Raw genomic sequence first — 24,197 nt, 5'->3', positions numbered from 1 at the left:
ATCACCCCTAAAAATAGAAGCTCTAGGATCCCTTCAAATATTAGAGAAAATGGGATCTTACTTAATAGCTCAATGGAATAAAGGTGCTGAATGGCCAACAATGAAAGCCATGAAGAATCTTTTCAGTCATCTTGTTAGCATTTCTTCCCTTTTAGGGAAGCTGTTTTTCATGAACACAAAGAACGAAATGCAAGAAAGTACTCAGATTTTTTACCTTAAATGGTTTCAGTACCAATTACATACACCCGGTTAACTGTTCCTTTTTGCATTTCCCTTGGCATAAGTATGTTTAGAAGTGGTCAGACTTCCTGTTTTTGTGGTTTCTTCAAAGGATATAGAAAGCATGCAGATGAGGGATGTCCACAGAACCAATAACAGTGTGTCAGACTTCTTCCAAAAGTCACTATTAGGATTGGCGCACGGGTCACAAAATGTTAGTATTATAAAAGAGCTACATTATATAATCCAAATGCTACTACCAAACTTTGCATTTTAGAAACTTCAATGTACTCTTCCAGATGTTTTAGAGGTTAGTGGTGACCCAAGGACAAAAGAGCAGATAAAACAAAGGAGGGTCTTGGAATGCAGGAATGGAAAAACCAGACCCTTATCATCCTTCCCTCCCCCATGTTGTATCTACTAATGGATTCCAAGTCCTCCTGAGCAGTATAACCTGTCTCCCCTCCTACCTGAGAGAAGGTATTTGCTTTACTCTTCCCTCCATCCAGTATATGTGCTTCATCCAATCAGCAAATGACCCACAAGACCCCTATCCCACTCTCTGTACCCTAGGAATAAAGACCCCTGTTCAATGTCAGTTCTCCCTTGAGCTGGCCTGCTGTTCTAACAGCATCTCCCATTCTGATAAACTTTATTTCCCTCTCATTCTGTCTCATGTCTGGAAATTCTTTTCCAACCCATACCCAGACCACAACAGTTAGTATAATAAACGACTCTTACTTCCTCATAAGCATTTGATCATACCTAAAAAGAAAAAAAGAAAAAAATTCCTGATAAAAGATGGATTGAGGGCTTCCCTGGTGGCTCAGTGGTAAAGAATCTGTCTGCCAATGCAGGAGACACGGGGTTCGATTCCTGGTCCATCCGGGAGGATCCCACATGCCACAAAGCAACCAAGCCTGTGCACCCCAACAACTGAGACTGTGTTCTAGAGCCCAGGAGCCACAACTACTGAAGTCCACGTGCTGCCACCAGAGTAACCACCGTCCCCCACCCCACACTGCAACTAGAGAAATGCCCTCACAGCAACAAAGACCCAGCACAGCCAAAAATAAATAAATTTTTTCAAAAAGAAAGACTGAGCTTTTGCCTTGCAAACCTTAAACATTTTCATGCAACAAGAACACCACAGGCTTTCATGACTTGTATTTTTCTTTTTCTGTACTTTGGCGAACTGGTTTTTCATGAGAAATTTCCAGCTTTTCCATGAAAATCTGAGGATAAGGTTTAGCCATCTGGTGTTAAAGAATATACTCTTTGATGCTAAATTCAGAAATGATTTAGTTCTGTTCCAGGTGGGGAGGAGAAAGCTCCAGCTGGGTAAGGGCAAATGAATGTTATAAAGTGACTAGCAGAGTCACTTTCTTTTCATGAAGAACTTTTGAGTACACTAGGAACAGGCAATCCTCAAGACAGGTGTGGCTGTCCCTCCCTTTCCAGTTTTCATGAAGATATTTCTGATGCAATTAACTATAGTGACTCTTGAAGGGAGAGGGGTAAGGGTGGAATGTCATCATTTAAAGGTCATCTGTGAAAGCACGTTCGATGTTACCATTTTACGTTTAAAAAAATGAAAAATCATCTGCTACAATACCGACACAAGCAAAGCATGCATCTGTAGGAGTCAAACTCCCTTTATTCTACCAGGTTTCCTAAAACGGGGAGGCTGGCCACTGGAATGCTGGGGGAGGAGGCAGGGAAAGAGGGCTGGTATAGGCTCAAGGTCACCTACCAGCAGGCAGCGTGCTTCCAAAAGGTCTGCAAAGCGCTGCTCCAAGCCTCTAGATCCTTCTGGTCCACTCTTACCTACGTTATCTCTTCATCTCAGTTCTTAAGCATTTCATTTTCTGTAACCATGGCCTACATGGAAAACTGGCAGAAACTCCCTCATAACTGCTCTTCGATCACCAACAGAAAAAGAAGGAAACAGCAAGTGAGGAAGAAAGAAGCAAAGGGAAAGGAGACGACAGATGAAGGGATGGCAACATGTCCTAACTTCCCCAATCCTGTTACTCCTCCCATCACAACTGAACAAATAAGCACCAGTTCTTGCTCTACCTCTTCATCCACAGAGGTCGTGCCTAGTTCCCTCTCCCCAGCTCTTGCTCTACCTCTTCATCCACAGAGGTCTTGCCTAGTTCCCTCCCCACAGCTCTTGCTCTACCTCTTCATCCACAGAGGTCTTGCCTAAGTTCCCTCTCCCCAGCTCTTGGTCTACCTCTTCATCCACAGAGATCTTGCCTAGTTCCCTCTCCCCAGCTCTTGCTCTACCTCTTCATCCACAGAGGTCTTGCCTAGTTCCCTCTCCCCAGCTCTTGCTCTAGTTTCTACAACCCCAGCTTCACTCCTTGGCTCAATCCAACCAGTCCTGGTCCATACGACAGGAGCCAAGAACTATACAAGGGAGGGAATCCTTGTAAGGGACAAGATGAAGAAAATGAAGTCCCTATACCTTGTTAGGCCTGGTGAAGCAGAGATATACACCCCAGCTGACAAGCAGAAGGTTGACTACAGTAAGCTTCAGTGGAAACCTGTTACTCTGGCTTCAAAGCGATGATGTACATCTGGCTCTGTGAAAACATCAGGAACTCCTAATCATCAAATCAAGGTTCAAAGGCATAGTTCTAAAATTCAAGCTCAATTTGTCCTGTTCTGAGAAAAAAGGAAAATATATCAAGAAAAGTCTCTTTTCCCTCATTGTCAAAGAACTCTTCAGGAGGAGATATCATTACAGTTGCTGATAGTCTCAAATTTACTTCTAGCTTCCTGGAAAGTACAGGTCATTGCAAGATGTACTTATGGCTTCCCCCCGCCGTGCCCCCTACCCCCCATAGTAGGTAGAGAAATAAACAAGGGAAAAGTCAATGTCAAATCCATTCCATAGATGTATTTTAGGATGAAACAGTCAGGTTTCACAAATTGTAACCAAAAGTTTCTCTAATGTTCAATGATAGCTAAGTTAAATGAGAAGAAAATGAGTTACTGATACATTATGTATTTTTCATTTTCTAAATAGAACCTGGATGAGGTACATAAAGTATCTAGTTGGGATTATTGTATGTTCACAGATTATACATTAGGGCTTTGATATCTAAAAATTCATAAAAATGACAAATATACAAACCTAGGCTCATCTTAATAAATATAGACTTTGAACAGTCTACTAACTGGGCTATAAAAACACAAGCAAACTGTGATAGTGTACTTCAAAGTAAAACAGAAAGCAGAAGAAAATTCTACCATACAATTAGTATAGTTTTTGTTATTAAAAAAAACACTCCAGTAAATGACTTATCTTCATAATGGTGATATGGCACCAGAAGTTAAGAGTTTGGGGTTGACTGTTTCATATGTAAATTTTTAGAATTTCAGATAAGGTATTTTTATTTGTTATAATATCAGAAATGAATTTACCTAGAAGCACTTTAGAGACTACACTTTGGTTCTATTTTTCATGAATAATGATAGGGATTAAGAGAATTTAAATCAATTAAAAATTGGCCTTAGGTTATTCTGATGATTTATTTGCCCAAGCAGAACAAGTGCTGAAAGAGTATCAATTAGTACATACTCTCTTGGTATGATATATAGTCTGTAAAATGTGACCAGAGCCTCTGACGTTAAGGTTTTAAAATCTACTTTCAAATTTACAATCATATAAAACTGGCGAATTAGTTTATAAACCCAGGCAACCAATAATGCCTATAAAAATTTACCTGGTCATCTAAAATTGGCTACTGGCAGTAATAAGATTAAAAGCTGGAAATGTTTGAGCTGAAAAATTTCATTAAAATTAAAATTACCATGAATTCTTTCTACATAACTTAATAACCTTTCTACATAACTTAATAATCATACTACTGATATAAATAAAATATAGGACAGTTCAAAAATAAATATTTCATTTATATCAAATGCAATATTTGAAACCATAAATTTTTTTTTTTTCATAAATTTTTTTGATTTATTTAAAGAGAGATTTTTCTTTAGGAACCCTTAACAATATCCACACTTAGGCATATCTGAGTTTCTGGGCAAAGCCCTCATCATGTTTTTATGTATACTTTCTATTACCAAAGAATGGCCCAATTTTTGCCATCAGAAATAGTCATTGCAAGTCATCAACAATCAAACTCTACAATTCTTTTCACTATCACATAAATTTTTAAAGTGGAATCAGACAGCTATTTCAGGATCTAATCTAAGAAAAACGTGAATCACTGGAAAAGCTCTGCTGACATGCTGAGAGTACAGAGGATGGGATACAAAGCTGAAAGTTTAATTTTAATTAACTAATTCATTAAAAAGCAACACACCCTATTCTTTTACATTTCTGGAGGCTAGAAGTCTGCAATCATTTCCATCTGCCAAAACCACTGTGTGGGCAGGGTCATGTTCCCTCCACACTGTGGAGGGGAGAGCCCACTTCCTGGCCTTTTCCATCTTCTTTCATTTTTTGATGTGGACCATTTTACAGTCTTCATTAAATTAGTTATAATATTGCTTCTGTTGTTTACCCTTTTTTTTGGCCAAGAGGTCTGTGGGATCTTAGCTCTCTGATGAGGGATTGAACCCACACCCCCTGCATTGGAAGGTGAAGTCTTAACCACTGGACTACCAGGGGCTTGTGTCTAAAAAGCTGAGATTTTAGAAGCCACCTGTAGGACTGTCAGCATGGCACATCAGGAAAGGCTTGGCGGGGCATGCCAAGGGAGCAAAGGATGGGAACAGAGCCTCAGCCAGATCTAGGCCACTGAAGCCAAGGGAAGAAGCAGCTCGACCTGGGAAAGGAGGATGCGGAGAGACATTTGTGCAAATGGTGGTATTTCCATGTATTTACCTGCCCTTTCCCAAAAGCTGCTTAAGCTCTGTGGGTCTGCAATAGCAGATTTGATTTGATGAGGTACACTAGGTTTATTTCCCGAGATTCTAGATAACTTCAGATTCACATTTATATCACTGTTTTTAACCCTCATTTTTTTGTGAATCCCACTGTTTTTCAGAACTATCATTAGATTTATATACAAAGGAGCTTTTAAGAAAGTTATTTCCTATGTATGTTAGAAGCTTTCTGGCAGTGTGGAATTTTAAGCAAAGACTTATCTTACTATTTTGTTGGCAAACATGTCTTTATTACTGATAGCATATATCATGTACACTGTGGTTAAAATTAATAGCACCAGATTCTGAAGTGAAGATCAAAATTTGGATTCATGAAATGCTGATTTTTTAAAGCATTCTGATGGGCAAAACTAGGATGAAAATATTTTGTGGGAAAATAAGTTATATATCAACAAAAGTGTGTTTCTTTCAAAAATTAAAAGAAATATGACTGAAGGTCTTTTCAAGGGTTATCCTAATGTAAAATCCCTCTTTAAGTAGAACTAATTTAAAGCAGTGCATTATTATTTTGTTTCAAACAGGACAGGGCAAATATAAATATGCAAATAATTTCTTATAACACTTTCCACAGTAACTTTTTTCACCTGATAAAATATTCAAGTTTAAACATTTCTAAAACAAGCTAAAGCAAGTTAGCTTAACTTGTATGGAAAAAAAGCATTCACTAGAAGAAATTTTTATTTAAGAACATATTGAAAATTCTCATCAAATTAAAATTAACAGGGAATTTCATAAACACCAACACTGAGGAGTGTCAGTCCTTGTTTATGAACTTCCACTTTTCAACATTCATCTTAACCAACCACACTCACTACCACCACTGAGAGATTGCAACTATCAGTCTCTATCAAACTGACCCTGGGAGGAGATGGTGAACAAAAACACAATATCCTCACACATTTCATCCATCCTTAACCTCCCTTTTGGGAATACAGAGCCCACCACACCCCTCTCCTCCTAGCCTTCCAAAAAAGGCATTCACAGCTAGGTGTCTAGTTCTTTAATGAGGTCACCTCCAAGCTGATGTAAGCCAGTAAGTACAAGTTTTCTTGGGGTAAGAATAAAGAAATCTAGTGAGTCCAGGCTCTCAACTTCCAGACCTGACATTTGTATCCTGCCTCATCTCCACACCTGTCCTTTCTAACCCGGTTATTATGGTATTCCTGAATTCCCCTGGTAAAGGATTTCTTATCAGCCTGCCACTAGTAAAAGTCACGCTATTAACTCAAAGTGTCTGAAATATTCGAGTAGCCTGAAAATTGTACTACACTTAAAACATTAAAACGTAAGGTACGATAAGAAAGAAAAATTCTTCAAATCCCACCTGATGATCCAAATATATGGTGTTCCTTTGAAGGTGATGTGAAAGGATTTCATTCTAGTAGACGTCAATCAAGAAACAAAGGGACAGAGAAAGAGGGTGCGGAATTCATGAAAAAGTCAGTTTTGAAACAGGAAAAACAGGTAGTCTGCCACCACCTATTATGTCACAATACACAACAACTTTCACACATGCCCCCCCATAAATGGTATAGATGACATATTCCATTACTATAAAAAAAAATAACAGTTCTGTAAGAAATTATGTAGACATGCATATAAGCTGAAACAGTAAGCAGAAAAATCCTTCAAATGGCTTTAGCAGACTCCATGTTAGAAACTTTACATGTTAATTCTTTTCTGCAATAGAGGACTACTTCTCGGGATGTTTATAACCAGAGACTATTAAACCCTTTGAGAAATGTTTCCGTGTGTTCATTTTTAAAATCGAGAACAAAAGGAAATTGATCTTTGGCAATGAAAAGGCAGCATTTTTAGAAAGACGATCAATTCTCCACTGGTTACTTTATGGGAAATGAAGGGACTCTTCAATCTGGTTCACCGGAGTTGCGGTGTTTGGTGGATGACAAAGCTATTCTGAAGTCCTGTTTGCCTTTCCTTGCTCACAACCAAAACTTGGTGGGTGAGTGGGTGGAGGGAAGGCTGAGAAGAAATGTACTCAGCCCACATTGATAAGGTATGACCAAAGGAGTTCTCAAAGGGTCAATAGGAGGCCCTGCAACGCTAGCATGGCTCGTGCTCATGGGAATGACGCAGGTCGGACTGACTGACGATGAGCGGCTCAGAGTGAGTGACGAGAGCAGACACACAGACACGTGGCTCCAGGGCTGACCTTTGGGCTGTGGGCCTCGAGTTTGAGCTGCATGAGCTGTGCTAAAGTGTGCTCCCGGATACTACTCAGCTCCGCCTGCTGCCGTCTCAGCTTTATGAGCAGCAGTGTAAGCTCCTCTGGCTGAAGGAGTACAATTTAAGAATCCAAACAGTGGAAAACAGATTAATTGTGGTCTTAAGTGACAGATATTAAACCAAGATTTCTTGGCAAGTTTCCTCTTATGGCTGACATCAAACATAATGCCTAGGCACTATGATGATAGGTTCTACATAAATGCATAGATATCTAGAGAAATAGAAGGAACAGTGTTACTTGGTAAGGTACAGCAAAACAACAGTATATTCAGGCATTTTCTCAGAACTCATGAGAGACTATTCATACATTCAGTATAAAAAAGCATAATGCCAAAAAAAAAAAATTTGTACATGAGAGCTAGAATTAAAATATATTTTCATGAGTTGTTTAAAAATGGTACCTAAGACTTTTACAGCAGTAGAACAAAACCCGCATGCCCAACACTCTATTTTAGAGAATAGGACATAAATGCAAAGAAATAAAATTCATGTAAAACGTGGATGACCTCTTCACATCATTAAGTTTAGTTAGCACCTGCGATCTATTAATTGCTTCCCAGTCATATTTTTAAATGTCACTGTTAGTGTTTTCACAGGATATTTAGTATTAACCAAAAGACCAACTTTTTTTTAAAAGGAAAAAAAATGTGTGTATCTATCTATCTATCTACTACACGTAGAAAGCTTCCACGTGTGCACAAATCCCCCTTCCACGCTCGGAGGACAGCACAGAACCTTTCGGTTCCTGACTGGTTATTCTGATCCCTGACGGGGAATCAACTTTCAAAGGTAGATAAAAATTGCTTAACAGGCTGATCTGATGTATTTTTCTTCATTAGAAATGCAGCAAAGTGTGGTCATCGACAGTCTTACAGGCCATAAAATAGTGTTCCATGTTTTTTTCTGAGCTTTGTTATGATTAAAAACCACACAGAGCCCACAGGGAGACTCTCTTCACTTAAGGGTTGCAAAGTGCCCTGAAAATGTCCAAGCCAAAAACTGTTCCCAAGACTGACTTGCTGTGCCAGCACCATAGCATCACACCCACTCTCTTCTGTTCTGTTTGTTATTGCTGTTTATCTTCCATATAAAAACAATTTTTAGAGACACAAATAATTTTGTAAGAAGTAAAAGTATAGTTGATTTGCAGTACTATGATAGTTTCAGGTATACTACAAGGTGATTCAGTTATATATATATATATTCGGATTATTTTCCATAGTAGCTTATTACAAGACATTGAATGTAGTTCCCTATGTTATACAGTAATCCTTGTTGCTTATCTACTTTATGTGTAGTACCCTGTATCTGTTACAAATCAATTTTAACTGTTATTTGAAGTTATGTTAAAAGTTACTGCCTTCAGGTGGGAAAAGATGTCAAAAGTCAACCATCATTACTACGGGATCCTCAGGATAAAAGTGGGTATCTATGCAGATGAGACAACAGCCTCTTGTATTAAACAGTCACAGAACGTGTGTGCGTGTAACTTAAAGAAGACATTTCTTAAAAGAAAACAAAGAACTGCCTTTGCTCGGATGCCAACTACATGCTGTGATCTCATGGCTGTGGGAAAGTCCGTATCTTATGTCACTATATCCCCAAGCTCTAGAGATCTTGCCAGAGGGAGGGGAGGGTGGAGTAAGGGATTAGACAGTCTAAGACCCAGAGTGGTGTTTGACAGAAATACTAAAATAAAAAACCTTAAAACTCTGGCTTACTATTTATAAGTTAAAGAGATTTTCAAAAGGATGAAAGATTCCAACAAATCTGCCAGATATTTAGATTTAAGGCAAAATAAAAAGGCACAGTGGACTCCTCCAAAATGAGGGGGTGACACATAAATTTTATCCTAAACAGCCACTAGAGGGAGAAAGGGAGAAGGAAAGCTCATAACAGGATACTTAGCGACTTAGCAGCAGCAGCATCATTAATGTCCATCAGATCAACAATATTTAAAAATTCCAAGAGTTAAAATTCCCTAGTTTTAGAGAAGTATAACAGTATCCATAGCCTTTAATAAATAAAGCACAAGTATTTTAAAACCAGGAAATCTTCCTTATATCTAAGCATGTAAGAGATGAAATAAAAAATGTTTGAGAAATACATGTAAGATGAATTTGTTTTGATTGTTACAGGATTTTAAATAATGGACAACTATATGGTCCTCATCTTCACAGAAACTGAGACTAAATACTAGTATTAAAGCATAGCTCCCCTGATAGAAGAATGCAATGAAATTTTGAGAAGTCATCTTTTCTTTCTAATTTGAAGAGCAACAGTGTTCTGGTAACATAACTCCTTCTCAATTTGAATAGAAATAATACTGACTATGAACTGATCACAGTAAGCCCTTGCTTGAACCTAGGATCTGGGACAGTCTCTCTGTATAAATATGTAAATCAGTTTCTTTTCTGCTCTAAAGTAGTTAATCTACATAAAAATCCACCGGAGAAACTTACCAGGCCTGTGGTTTGACTACACACACAGCGTTTCTTACTGGATTTGTTCCCCTATTGAACCACTCCAACTTCTGTTTTAAGGAAGAGGAAACTAACATTCAACGAAGTAAAGAAACCCTCCCAGGTTATACAGTAAATGTGGAAAACAGCATCTTATACTGAGTCAGACATTTAGGGAAAAGGAATCAGGTAGACACTGATGTGGCTACATGGTTGCAAACTCTACCACTGAGCATCTCTTCCACAAAACTGGTAGTGGTTTTTCTCTGAGAGGCACCTCTCTGAAAACTCAAGCTTAAAAGCTGTGTCAGATACATGCTATCATGTGCAGCACATAAATAAAACATGATATGGTAAATAAAGATATCGTACTCACCGTTTTGCCTTGGAGGCTCTGGGGACTAACAGACTGTAAAGTGAGGCCAGCTGGCATTGACCTCCGGTCAGGCACGTACATGTGCTAGGAAGATAAAGGTACGGTATAAATTCTGTGGTCGATGTCAGTGATGAAAACTGTATTATAAAATGCCATTTAAAACTGCTACTAGTGCTTATGAAAGAAGACAGATACTAAAGCTTCAGGACTAAAATACACACTCTGATTGACAGAATAATTCTATATAGTCGTTTGGCTCAGTGATTCTCAAACTTATTGGTCTCAGGATCCCTATATGGCCTTGCATGGTTGCTAAGTCACTTCAGTTGTGTCTGACTCCATGAGATTCTTATGGACTGTAGCCCGTCAGGTTCCTCTGTTCATGGGTTTCTCCAGGCAAGAATACTGCAGTGGGTTGCCATGCCCTCCTCCAGGGGATCTTCCCGATCCAGGGATCAAACTCACATCTCTTATGTCTCCTGCATTGGCAGGTGGGTTGGCTGGGTACCATCAGCACCACCTGGGAAGCCTTCTTTCTGTCATTAAAAGAAGATTTTCACGACAAGAGTGGTATTCTTTTACAGTTTTGCAAATCTCTTTAATGTCTGGCTAGATTTTCCTATCTGCTGCTGTATTCAATCTGTTGTGATAATCTCTTTTAGGGGAAGTACATGAAGAAAATCCACCTTCGATATAGATATTTGGAAAAGGGAAGAGAACTTGAATAGTTTTTTTGGATATTTGCACATGTCCACATTTCAAATGATCCTTTTACCCATTCTTGGTTTTGTGACATCAAACACAGGTCAGGTGGGAAATACTGGCTCAGTAAAATATGCAGAGTTTCCAATGGCTGGCACTTGTTTTTCACTATATGAGATGAGCAGCTCCTATCTGTTAATACCATCGCTGATCTTTAAGCACTAGAAAGCTGTCAAGTTCAAAGAGGCAGGTACAAGATTCCCCAAATTCTAATTTTTGCTTGAAAGCTCAAGTGGTGTCATTGGTGACAAATATCGTGGGCTGCCTTCCTTGAAGTGACAGGCAAGCATTCCACTCTGGAAGTGTCTGTCAAACACCAAGTCTGAACAACTCTAGTTTGTCATTCGTTCTTTCAAGTAAAAATGGTGATATATATATATATATATATATATATTTTTTTTTTTTTTTTTAAAGAAGGGCCCAGGCTCTGCACCCCATTTAGGAGGCTGTGGCATCAGCTGGTTCCAGGCGATTCGAGCTCCAGCCAGGATGATCAAGGTTGGCTGCAACAACCACCTGGGGAAGAAGGTCTGCCTTAAACACAGGGCTGCTGACACCAGCTGGGATCTCAAGAAGCTGATCACAGCCCACTCTGGCACCCACTGGAACAAGGTCATTTTGAACAAGTGGTTCATGATTTTTAAGGACTGTGTCTCTGGGGGACTATAAGATCCACTATGGGATGAGCTTGGGAGCTTTATTACCAGTAGGGCAGAATTCCTCCTCCCTGCCCTTTCCTCTTCTCCCTCTTTCAACCCCCACACTAGTATGAATGTTTGTTTTTGAAAACTCATGCTAATAAAAACTTAGAGGTTGGACTTCCCTGGTGGTCCAGTGGTTGAGAATCTGCCTGCCAGTGCAGGGGACACAGGTTTGATCCCTGGTCTGGGAAGATCCTACATGCTGCGGGGCAACTAAGCCCATGTGCCACAACTACTGAAGCCTGTGTCCTAGAGCCTGTGCTGCACAACAAGAGAAGCCGTCGCAATGAGAAGGCTGTGCACTGCAAGTAGAGAGGAGTCCCCCCTGCTCACCACAAGTAGAGAAAGCCTGAGTAGAGCAGTGAAGGGTCAGCAAAGTCAAAAATAAATAAAAAACAAAACAAAACATTAGAGCCTGAAAAAAAAAAAAAAGGAGCTAGTTTAGCTTGCAACTCAAATAACCATGCAAGCATTCTTCTCTGAGACAACCATTAGTACTTGGGTATGCAATAGACATGCTTTAAGTACATTTCCCATTTCATCACACAAACACTATGGGATGAACAGTCAAGACTGAACACAGTTATCTTTTACTGTTTCATGCTGGGGATTGAGTGAGATTGAGCCTTTATTTTTACAGCAAATCTGTGACAGTGAAATATTACAATAACCACTCACACTCTGAGCCATTGCCTTGACTCAGGCTAAGGCGCTAGTGCTTCTACCCACTTTTCAGTGTTTTCGCACTGGTAGGAAATGACAACACAGTCAACAATGCCTTATGATTATTATTACAAGAACAGTTCTGAGCTAATCAGAGACTCCCTGAAAGGCTAATGGGTACTTCAGGTAATCCCAGGTACTCCCTAAAGGTCCATGAAGCTTACTTTGAGAACCACGGATCACATCAAGGAAGATGATAGGACAGTTACAAAGAAAACTTGGCAACGCTGGAGAAGATTTTCAGGAGGACCAGATGTTAGCTGACTGGGAAAACTGGCTAGACCGCACAACCTCATCTCATATTTTCTATTGAAACAGATGATCAATTTTGACCATGAGAACACTGTTCAACCACACACTAATAATTTGCATTTGATCAGATTTCTCTTGAATATTGTTAATAATTTGTATTAGCCTTCGGATGTATGAAGTGTCAAAACACTGAACTCTGTTACAAGGACGTTCAAAGTGAGCCTTTTTTTGGTGAGACAAACTAAAGCTTCTTTCAAAAGAAACTTTCTGATCGACTTATTAATTCCTAACTAATGCTTATTTATGGAAAAATCAAGTGAACGCTTTATGCAATGATGTAACTGAAGGAGTCAGCCCATCACAAGGACAAGAAAAGGCACTTTTGAAAATAGCATAAAGCGAGAGGCTCTTTAGAATTCAAAGAAAGGGAAAGAAAAATTCCTTTTCACTTTAGGACAGACATTAGGATTCGGTTGCAAACACAGTGACTAATCAAAACGATTTGCTTCAGCATTGTGAAAAGCTGATCGATGCAGGGTGTTCCAATTTCACTTCAAAAAACCTACTAAGCAAGACTTGAACCAACTTAGCTGCTGCTGCTGTTTGTTTATTAGCTAAGTTGTTTCTGACTCTTTGTGACCTCATGAACTGTAGCCCACCAGAATCCTCTGTCCATGGGATTCTGCAGGCAAGAACACTGGAGTGGGTTTCCATTTCCTTCTCTAGAGGATCTTCCTGACCCAGGGATTGAACCCCTGTCTCTTATGTCTCTTGCATTGGCAGGTAGATTCCTTACCACTTGGGAAGCCCCTAAACCAACTTAATATGTGCATTAAAGCATGATCTCTATATCTTAATTTTTAAAAAAATATATATGGAGAATTCCCAGTCAGACTAGTGATTAGGACTCTGCACATCACTGCCGAGGTCATGGATTTGATCTCTGGTAGGGGAACTAAGATCCCACAGGCTGCATGGTGTGGCCAAAAAAAAAAAAGTATATAAGTGATGTTACTTTAATATGCAATTGGGCACCTGAGGAGGTATTTCAGTATGCTGTATCTTCAGCTGGTGGTTAGAAGATGAGGATCGTACTTTTATCTTAGCACAGAACATGAAGAGCCTGACAGAAGCCTGTAGGGGTGCTACAAGAGGCAGTGTAGAATTTGCAAGTGTGCATAGGGTCAATCCAAATGCATGCGATCTTAACCTACAGGGAAAGCTGATGAAAGCCACTCTCAAGCAGAGAGGAATACATAATATATCCGTTCCAAAGAGCTGCTCCTGAGAGAAGAAGTCCTGCAAGCTTAGGTTTTATACATGAGAGTCTGACATTGCAGAAAGTGCTTCATTAATTTTTAAAACAAACAAAAAAAAGCTGGTTTTGCCTGCCTCCTCCCCATTATCTTGTCTCTGGCATTCACAAGAAAGAGCAGTGTACCATTAATAGAAGTAAAAGGCTTCTCACATGGCTCAATGGTAGAGAACCTGCCTGCCAATGCAGGAGATGTAGGTTCATTCCCTGGGCTGGGAAGATCTCCTAGAGGAGGAAATGGCAACCTACTTCAGTATTCTTGCCTGGGAAATCCTATGGACAGAGGAGCCTGGTGGGCTACAGTCCATGGGGTCACAAGAGTTGGACATGACTAAGAGACTAAACAACTAAAAGTAAGCTGCAGCATCCTCAGAGGAGCAATGAACCCTGGATGAGCAGATGTCTTACCTTGGGATGATGGGCCCGGTGCCTGCGATCTATGGTCATGTCTCTGCGGTCCATGGTCATGTCTCTGCGGTCTATGGTTACGTCTCTGCGGTCTATGGTTACGTCTCTGCGGTCTATGGTCATGTCTCTGCGGTCTATGGTCACGTCTCCCCTTTGAATTGGTGAAGACACTTCCGACCTGTAGGTCCGCTGAGGGGAGAAGCCCTGATAGGCGGCTATGGAGCCGTGGGAGGGTGACGTGGGGATGGAGTGCATTGTCTGGTCGGAGATGTTAACCATGGTTTTAGGGCTGGTCAGGGAGCTGTGGCGAGGGAGGGTCCCCTGCTTGTTGTAAAACTGACGCTGCTGCCACTCATACAGCTGCCACATGGTGTCGTCCCGCATGGATCTCCGCTTCTCCTCTGCTCCGGGTCCTGCTGTCTTGTCGTGGGCCGAGGGCGTTACGCTGCAGATGCTCTCCGGCCTGGTCTTGCTGTTTCTCGGGAGGGTTCTGTAGCCTTCGGGGTAGCGGGCCATGACTGGGACTCTGTGGCTTGGCATGTTTCTTGGCAATGTTTGGTAAGAGATTACTCTGAAATAAAAGAACAATTGCAACATAAAACTGAAGGAGAGCTGCTTTCCAGATAGTAAATTAGAGTACATTTTTGTTTTTTCTTTTTTTCTCCCCTCCTGGTAGGTAAAATGAATACTGAAGATTCATTTTTTTTTTTAAGGTGACTAATGAACAGAATTTAATTTTTTTAATGAAATCTAATTTGATGGATTGAATATACTAAGTCAACAGCATCTGTGTTGCCCACATAAAAGACCATTTATTCCACACAATGTATGGTTTGGTTTCAGGAAGGAAGAGTACTATACTTTTTCCAGAAATAAAAATGTTCAAGATATCAAGTCCATCCTCATGTCTTACTTGTTTTTATATAAATAATCTCCTAGAATCTCATCTTTACATATCTCAGCAGAATACTTAATTTCTGGTTGTGGATGGAACATTGGAGTTTTTGAGCTGTGCCTACAGAGCATGAAGACTGGAAATGAAGGACTGCAGGTGGTGAGGCTCTATTATACTACGTCCTTCTGAAAGCGTAACTGTTTATGGGAAGAAGTACATGAATCAGTACCTTTGTGGTCTGAAGGAATCATTTCCCTGGATAACTTTTAAGAAATAAAAATGACTCAAAGCTAAAGCTAAAAATTTAATTTTTTAAAGACCAAATTCTTCAACATGCTATTTCAGACTCAAAACTGCAGATCTCCAGAATAGTATGATGTTTTAATACTTGTGAACTTTATTATTAATCAAGTGGGAAGAAGCAGTTGGTCAAAATTCAGGAGGGCCAAGCTTGCATTCTTGTTTTCCCCCCAAATACAGAGAACTTAGAGGAGTTAGTTATACCTCTGGGACTGAGAAGAAGGTTCAAGTGTGTGGGGGGAGGAGACTAAGAAGAGATTATACTCCTTTCAATACTTGGGGTTAAAGAAGAGTTAGTGGACTGGCTGCAACCACAATGCAGGCCTCTTACTTCCTTAAGCAGCAATCTACTCCCTTTATTATGTCAATGATTCCCTTTGAGACTTAAGATTTCTCAAGACTTTGAGATTCAATGAAAAAGCAAACTCATTCTTTTATTTAAAAATTTTTGCCAAAAGTATGGAAATAATTTAAAAAAAACTTTACTATTCTATTGCAATAATATACTTAAAGATAAAAAGATACCCCTAAATTAGGAAGGGCATAATCTTAAAGTGCTGGGTGCTACTGAAATCCGGCCAGCTGAAATGTTTTGGGATTTGGCTTTCTCATCTGGATGAGGATTTGATCACAAAGTGGTCTTACAATTCTAAAGTCCCATGTTTTATTTTGTATTTTGAAATATTTCCAGTTCCTTCGACCATTCTTCTAAACTGGGTTTTCTTCATCTTGCTGAATGTCCCTCAGCTTCTCCATGTCTTGAGCTGAGCCACAAGGGAAGTCCAAGTATACTGGAGTGGGTAGCCTATCCTGTCTTCAGCGGATCTTCCTGACCCAGGAATAGAACCAGGGTCTCCTGCATTGCAGGCGGATTCTTTACCAACTGAGCTATCAGGGAAGCTCATTAATGTAAAACAGACTTGCTCAAAATTAACCCTCCCTCTCAACACACACACAAACCACTTCTGAGAGCCCAACCATCTGACAACTTTGGAGTGGGGGAGGAAGGTACCCCATACTCTGATATTAGCAGTAAAAAGAAGTCTTTTTACTGCTTTCTCTCCATATAAATTTCCTATTTTTTCCCTGCTTGATCTCCCTCCAATCCTCCTCTTCTCTGCTAACATGGAAGCCAAAAACTGAATAAAGTCCAGAGCTGGCAACCCCACGGCTATGTGCTTAGGAAGCATGTCAGACAGGGGAATGATTCCACTCGATAAATTCTGCCCTAGTGCTCCAGCAGTGTACTCCAGCTTACCTTGGTTATTGGGCCACTCATAAACTTAACAAATACCATAGACACCTTATTGTGTAAGAAGCTCTGGATGAGGCACAGAATTGTATCAGAGTAACAAATACCAAAAACATAAATGATATTAACTTTATGTATGCTGTTCAGAAATATGTAAAAAGATCACTTATAGGTACATAAAGGAGGGTCACATATTTTTGATTTTAAACAAATGAAAAACTGCCTGTGGACTAATGTTTAAATTTCAGTTCAGAAATCTGATGACACAGAACGCAGGCATCCACACGAGCTGGACCCTGTGGCTGAGATGGCTACTGCACTTGGATCATCTAACTGTGTGATCGTCAACGGCAGGCAGTTTTCCTACCAAGCTCGGCTAATTAAAAGTGACTACAAAGTGTAAAGGGCTCTTCTGCCATCTTTGGAACTACCTTTTGGAGGATTTTAATGGAAAATCTGCTTATCATCAAGCAAGTTTATTTCCACCCCATATACTTTCTACCACTTTGAGACCTTTCTTAAAAAAACTAGTTTCCTTCAGTGTTTTTCTCCAAAGAAATTCAAATTAAGCAAACTGTGATTTACTTTTTAAGTGAAAGCTTAAGTAACTCTGTCGGCGCCTTCGTCAGGTTTTGTGCTCCATTCAACAGCACCTGCCTGTCAAACGCCCTGAAAACCCTGACATGTGATTCTGCCATGCAGAACAATGGCTTAGGCCCCAGCATCTGAACGGGCACGCCCCTCACAAAGGAACTTTCAGGCTCTGTTCACAGATGCAGGCACCTACTATATGACTACATAGGAAACCTCTTTTCTTTCTACTAGAACTTTAGGAATGAAAGCCAGCCTTTCATAGTTTCACCAAATGAATTCTGCCATCTATGACCATTATGCTTCTTGCCACCAATAAAAATTATTTTGCTGTAAAACCTCACCACTGTTCTTGAAGCATGAAGTTCACATAATAATGTAGATGACCTATGTCAATGATCTAACCTGTACTCCAGCCAGGGAACCCAAACTTGGAGGAGCAACGTGAAGGGAACCTGAGCTCCAAATGACCTCAGGCCAGCCTTTAGAAGCTGGAAGGTCTGCAGTCAAAATTAGTAAGTCACAGGGAGCCTTTATGGATGTTAATTACATCCAACCAAGGACTTTGCGAAGTGCTTGAAAACTAATACCGATGGCTCAACAATTAAAAAAAATAACTTTAGATACTGAACCCCTTTAATGGTTCATTTTCAACCTTAAGAAAGTATGATTCTACTTGAGGAAAACTGATTCTATTAAGAAGCGAGGTTTAATTTGCTGGGTAGAGAGGCAGCAAATCTTCTGGCTGTGGTTTTTATTACTGTTTCCCTGAAAACGATTACCTTTATAAGTACTTTTAAACATCCTGTCATTTCCTACCCACCCCCACCCCCGTCAATACCTCTGGCTTTCCCTCTGTGCAATCAAATTTTATTGTTGAGACACCAACTGTTTCTCACAGCTGTCCCTTGGGAAAATTAGGAACGTGAGCAATGAGGGTGGAGGAGGAGGAAACAGAGATGAGCAATGCATCATGGGATGAGAGGGGCCGAGCCGCACTCCTGAGAGGAGAGGCTGGCTGACAACCGCCCAGACCAGAAGCAACGCATCATGGGATAAGAGGGGCCGAGCCGCACTCCTGAGAGGAGAGGCTGGCTGACAACCGCCCAGACCAGAAGCAACGCATCATGGGATAAGAGGGGCCGAGCCGCACTCCTGAGAGGAGAGGCTGGCTGACAACCGCCCAGACCAGAAGGACGTCCCGCTACCCCAAAAGTTCATCTTCTTTCAACCAAAACATTACTAACTTATTGCTCTCTGGTTCTCTACTCCTGAAAGGTAAGAGTTACAGTAGGTCTCAGTTAATTGTGTATGCATTAGTTCATTACAGTACTTTATAAATCGTGTATCACCAGCTTCCCACCTAAAAACACAACACTTTCTCATCCACGGGCACCTGCTTTTCCTCCATGTTCTGGCCTTTACTTCTGGTCTTTGCAGACGCTCCAAACCTTTTTTTCCTTTTATTTTTCAATTTTCAAAAAAATTGTATTGAGGTATAGCTGATTTACAATGCTGTGTTAATTACTTCTGTACAGCAAAGTAACTCAGTTATACATACATACTTACACACACATATATATTCTTTTTCATATTCTTTCCCATTATGGTTTGTCACAGAATATTGAATATAGTTCCTTGTGTTATACAGTATGACCTTGTTGTTTATCCTTTTTTCCCTTTAAATGTAAAAGTTCTTTCTGGTTTTCCCTTAGAATCTTTACTTTATCCAGCCTCCTGCTGAATGAATGCTTCTCCTTTCATCCTTACTTTTAAGCAAGTCTGATATAATGATGATGACACTCCAAATCTTATTCAAGTCCAGATCTCTCTCTGGAGGTACAGACTGCAGACACCTCAAATCTAACCTATCCAATCACTCATTACCGTCTGTCTTCCCAATCCTTCCCTATGCAGTGAGAGGCACTGGATAATGCCTGACAACCAGACCAAAAAAGCAGAGCACCATTCTTGATTTCCCCCAGCCACTCAAATTAGATTTGAGTGAGACCAGTCTGCAATCAAGCACATCCAAGTACTCAACTAGCCTTGTCAATTACAAGTTCAGTTTTTGAACTTTCTCCAACTCATTCTCCAGATTCTACTGAACCACCATTCTGCAAACATAAAACTCCTCTGGCTTCTCTCTCCAGCCTTGCTTCTTGTCCATCATTATAGCTGTTGTGATGATGTGAGCCTAAGCCAGACTCACAGCTTTGGAGTCTTCCCAGCACTATACACTCCTGAGTTGTGCATACCTAAACCAAGATAAGCATACCATCCTTCATATCTGGGCTCCTACTTTACTTCCTCCAGAGAGGTTTCCCTGAAACTTTAGGCTGGGCTGGTTGTCCCTGAAACATCTTCTCTTCTTGCTTTATTTGTCATCGTATGCAGTATCTGTTTAACTTTCTCCTCCACGAGACTAAGAACGGCTGCGAGAAATTTGGACTATATCATTTCAGTATTTTACTTCCTGGTCCCATGATTACCATATAGTAATTATACAATAAGTATACAAAAGAACAAGTGTGTACATGAATGAATAAATGCTTAGATGAATAAATAATAATACTTAGTCATGTGCATCATGAGTTTAAGAAAGCCAAGGAACAAGACTGAGAACCAGAGCACCTAAGCCTTTCCGGTCACCACATTACATGTCTCAGGAGAGCTTCGCATTACATTAAGCTGTAGAAGCTACTAATGGAAAACAGAGCAGGACAGTGGAGAGAGTGAAGACAAGTTGTGTGTGTGTATGTAAAGGGGCAAGGCTAGGGGGGTGTGTGTGTGTGTGTAAGGGGGCAAGGCTAGGTCTTGCCCCCTTCTTCAGTGTGTGTGTGTATAAAGAGGTGAGGCTAGATCTTGCTCCCTTCCTTGCCTCAAACAAACATGATCTGTACCCACGGCCTATGCCTTCTCTTATGCTGGGCCAGGGAGGATGGTTCCTTGCCATCAGTAAAGTTGGATGAACATTACTCAGAACACTGACAGACAGAGAAAAAAAAAAAAAAAAACCACACACACACACACACATATCTGATTACCCTGAAGAAAAGATGAGTCATGAAGCTGTAATATCACAATGGAATTTGAATTTAATACATTGACTCTATCTCAGAAACCAGTCTCCCACCAACACCACAAGACACTTACCCCCTGGTTTCCTCTTCATGACCTCTTCCCTTCTGGATTTTAATCCACTGCTCCAGCTGTTGCATTGAATTCGTTCTCTGTATGACTCGATCAGACTCTGTGTGTAAGGGCCCCGTATTGGGATGACTTCCACCTCTAAGATCTGCCAGGCTCACATTGACTGTTTTGTTCTCTGAACTATTCAAATTGACTGGCCTGTAGTGTCCAGTCTGACCTGGGCATGTCGACCCGCTCTCATATTCAGACGACAGAGAATTCAACTTTACACTATTAATTTTTGTTAAAGGTCTATCTTGGCCATCCTTCTGAAATCCATATTTTTCAGCTTCTAATGCCTTTTTTTCTTCGTTTCTACTCATTTCCTTGTTTTTCTGGTTATTTTGGACCTCTGGTTTAATTAGCACTCTATGATTGGGAAAGTTATTGATCTCTTTAGCTGGTGCATTTTCAGATGTAATCTTATCCACTCTGAAATCAGAGAAGAAAGGCAGAGTAAATCAGATGAAATAATGCACATGTTATTTTTGGGATTCACTCTGAAAAAAAAAAAAGCCCATAAAACTACCTTTGACTTTACAAAAAGCCCTGAAAGGGTTGCAGAGGACAAGTCTGCACAAATCCCCAATGTCATGGCATGAAAATTCAAGTACAACACCAGAATGTATAAATAGAAAGGGGAGAAAACTAACCATAAAATACACAGTGTAGAAAGCACTGGAAAACAAAAAAAGTGGTGAGTGTCCCTACCATTAGAAATCTGAAAAGAAAGCAAATGAGGCTGCCCTTTGACCGTGAAACCACGAAAATCCATGCTTAAAAGACCACAGTAGCTGGTTGTTTGAAATAAACAACACGGTTTCCAGCCAGCAGGGTTGATGCATCATGAGACAAACATGACTCTGGTTTGTGGAAATGGACATTATCTTCTGATGCTATCAAAGACTGAGACCATGTGACCAACTAACTCTCTGTATTCCCAAGGACTTAAGTTTCTGAGCTAGACTACATGTGCTCTCTCTCTTTTTTTAATTTGTGGAACTTCTAGTAGTTACACTGTTGTTTTGCTTATTTATTTTTTCGTTGAGCACAGGCTTTCTAGTTGCGGCCAGGTTTGGTTGGGGACTGGAGGAGGAGGGAGAGCATGCAGCTAGTCTCCAGTTGCTGTGTGTAGGTTTTTCTCATTGCAGTGGCTTCTCCTGCTGCGGAGCAGACTTTGGCGCACGAGCTTAGCTGCCCTGCAGCATGTGGTGGAATCTTCCCGAATCAGGGATCAAACCTGTGCCCCCTGCATCGGCAAGCAGATTCTTAACCACTGGACCACCACGGAAGTCCATAGTTCCACCTCTTACTAATTGAGTTTCCAGCAAGGTACAGAAATTACTGAGCCTCAAACTCCTCTTTGGCAAGTAGGGAAAACTTTAGCACCAAGGATTCGGGACTGATATGAGCTCCACACGAGTAAATCTGGCTGGCACAGACTTTATCACCACTACCATTCAATCTCATCAAGCAACTGTGGATTAGAATCTGGCATCTCATGTCCACGTCCCTGCAGGAAGAATGTGCTGCTCAGCAGTGTGCGCCTGAGCCAGCAGATGGTTTTACTGCTCACCATGTCAGTTGCTCTATCTGGGTCTTTTTGATGAGAATCAGCTTTCCTGAGACAATCACTTCCAGGATCTGACCAGACCAAGCTAAGTGTCTGTACCTGCACAAAACCGCCAAGATGATACCACACTGGGAGGCTCCTTGAAGAGGGAACTGACTACCCTTGCACATTTCAATATATAATAATGATCCTACTGGATCCTAACTGTGCTATTGCTGCCAGTGTCAGTGATAAAAATGCATGTGTTAAAAATGCATAATCTATATATATTCTTGGAGGAGGAAGTGGCACCCCACTCCAGTATTCTTGCCTGGAGAATTCTACGGACAGAGGAGCCTGGTGGGCTACAGTCCATGGGGTTGCAAAGAAGTTGGACACAGCTGAAGAGACTTAACAACATACATATGCTGTTCAGCTATACAGAGATGGCTAGTTAGGAATAAAATCAGCGAGAAAAAATAAAAAGAAATGTGACTATTTCCCTCAGAGTACAGTTATAGGCCATCCATATATTTCGGTTTAGATAAAATTCATGGCTTCACATTGGAAGCAATATTACACACTGAGGGAGTTTATTAAGATATGCTATGGAGCTTCTTCCACTTGAAAGATAGAAGTCAGAGAAGATCTATGCTATAAACACATTTATCCAAGCTAATTTCAGGAGTAGTGAGAATTTTTCAAAACACTAAGTATCAAATCCATGAAAAGGTCTTTTTAAAAAAGTTACCTCTAATCTACCTAAAGCTCTTATTTTAAATTACAACTGCGATGACCTTTCCCTCAGTTTTTCCAAAGACTTAAGAGATGTAATCAAAAAAGACACATGCTGACTTCTCCTTAAGTGGAACCAAAACTGATTCAAAAATGTATGCTAAGATAACATAAATAATGTAAAACCTGTGATCTAATTTTAAAAAGTAACATTTAAGTTACTGCAGAAGATACATGTAAATATAGAAAATGATAATAATGGACTGAGAGACAGAAAATTATTCAGAGAATGTATATTATGCTTAGAATTTTTTAATGCCATCAATGGCCTGCCCATTGGGGAACGATGACACTGAGGTTCATAGGTTAAAATACTTCATAAATGAGCTAGAGATAGAATAAAAGGCGTAATTTCTTTCTTTCTTCCTTTTTTAAAATTAATTTATTTGGCTGCTCTGGGTCTTAGTTGCAGCATGCAGGATCTTTAGTTGTGGCATGTGGGATCTTAGTTCCCTGACCAGGGATCAAACTCCAGCCTCCTGCACTGGGAGCATGGAGTCCTAGCCACTGAACCACTAGGCAAGTCCTTAGAAGATATAATTTCTACAGGATGATGGTGACTGACACCAGGTTGGGCACATAGGTGGTATTCAATAATTCCTGGATAATTGGGCAAATTATATCAACACAACTGGCTAAAAACTGCTATGGGCAGATAATCAACAAATAGTTGTCCAGAGTCAAGACACAATATTGAATATCATCTTTATCAGCATAAATTAGGAGTAATTATTAGTAACAACAGACTGGTTCCAAATAGGAAAAGGACTACGTCAAGGCTGTATATTGTCACCCTGCTTATTTTCTATGCGGAGTACATCATGAGAAACGCTGGACTGGAAGAAACACAAGCTGGAATCAAGATTGCCGGGAGAAATATCAATAACCTCAGATATGCAGATGACACCACCCTTATGGCATGTGAAGAAAGTGAAGAGGAACTAAAAAGCCTCTTGATGAAAGTGAAAGAGGAGAGTGAAAAAGTTGGCTTAAAGCTCAACATTCAGAAAACTAAGATCATGGCATCTGGTCCCATCACTTCATGGGACCAGATGGGGAAACAGTGGAAACAGTGGCTGACTTTATTTTGGGGGGCTCCAAAATCACTGCAGATGGTGACTGCAGCCATGAAATTAAAAGACGCTTACTCCTTGGAAGAAAGTTATGACCAACCTAGACAGCATATTCAAAAGCAGAGACATTACTTTGCCAACAAAGGTTCGTCTAGTCAA

General features: G+C 40.3%; 1 protein-coding gene and 1 pseudogene across 19 annotated transcripts in view; one reads left to right on the top strand and one right to left on the bottom strand.

Annotated features, from left to right (window-relative positions):
* The window catches only part of PLEKHA5 (pleckstrin homology domain containing A5), a 258,725-nt gene that overhangs the window by 61,898 nt on the left and 172,630 nt on the right, over positions 1–24,197 (bottom strand). For 13 of the 19 annotated variants that reach the window (XM_025283335.3, XM_044941219.2, XM_044941220.2 and 10 more), the window contains 5 exons: positions 20,583–21,050; positions 14,389–14,959; positions 10,228–10,311; positions 7,316–7,435; positions 6,467–6,520 (listed from right to left, as the gene is read on the bottom strand). In XM_025283335.3, the coding sequence (XP_025139120.3) occupies positions 6,467–6,520; positions 7,316–7,435; positions 10,228–10,311; positions 14,389–14,959; positions 20,583–21,050 (1,297 nt within the window). The remainder of the gene's footprint in view (positions 1–6,466; positions 6,521–7,315; positions 7,436–10,227; positions 10,312–14,388; positions 14,960–20,582; positions 21,051–24,197) is intronic. The other 6 variants (XM_044941222.2, XM_025283347.3, XM_025283341.3 and 3 more) reach the window with 2 other exon arrangements.
* Positions 11,479–11,699, top strand: LOC102407545 (annotated as a pseudogene).

This window comes from Bubalus bubalis, chromosome 4 (genome assembly GCF_019923935.1).
Source record: "Bubalus bubalis isolate 160015118507 breed Murrah chromosome 4, NDDB_SH_1, whole genome shotgun sequence".
NCBI classification, from domain to species: Eukaryota; Metazoa; Chordata; class Mammalia; order Artiodactyla; family Bovidae; genus Bubalus; species Bubalus bubalis.
Note: the sequence above shows the minus strand (reverse complement) of the source record. Positions and strands in the feature narration are given on the sequence as shown.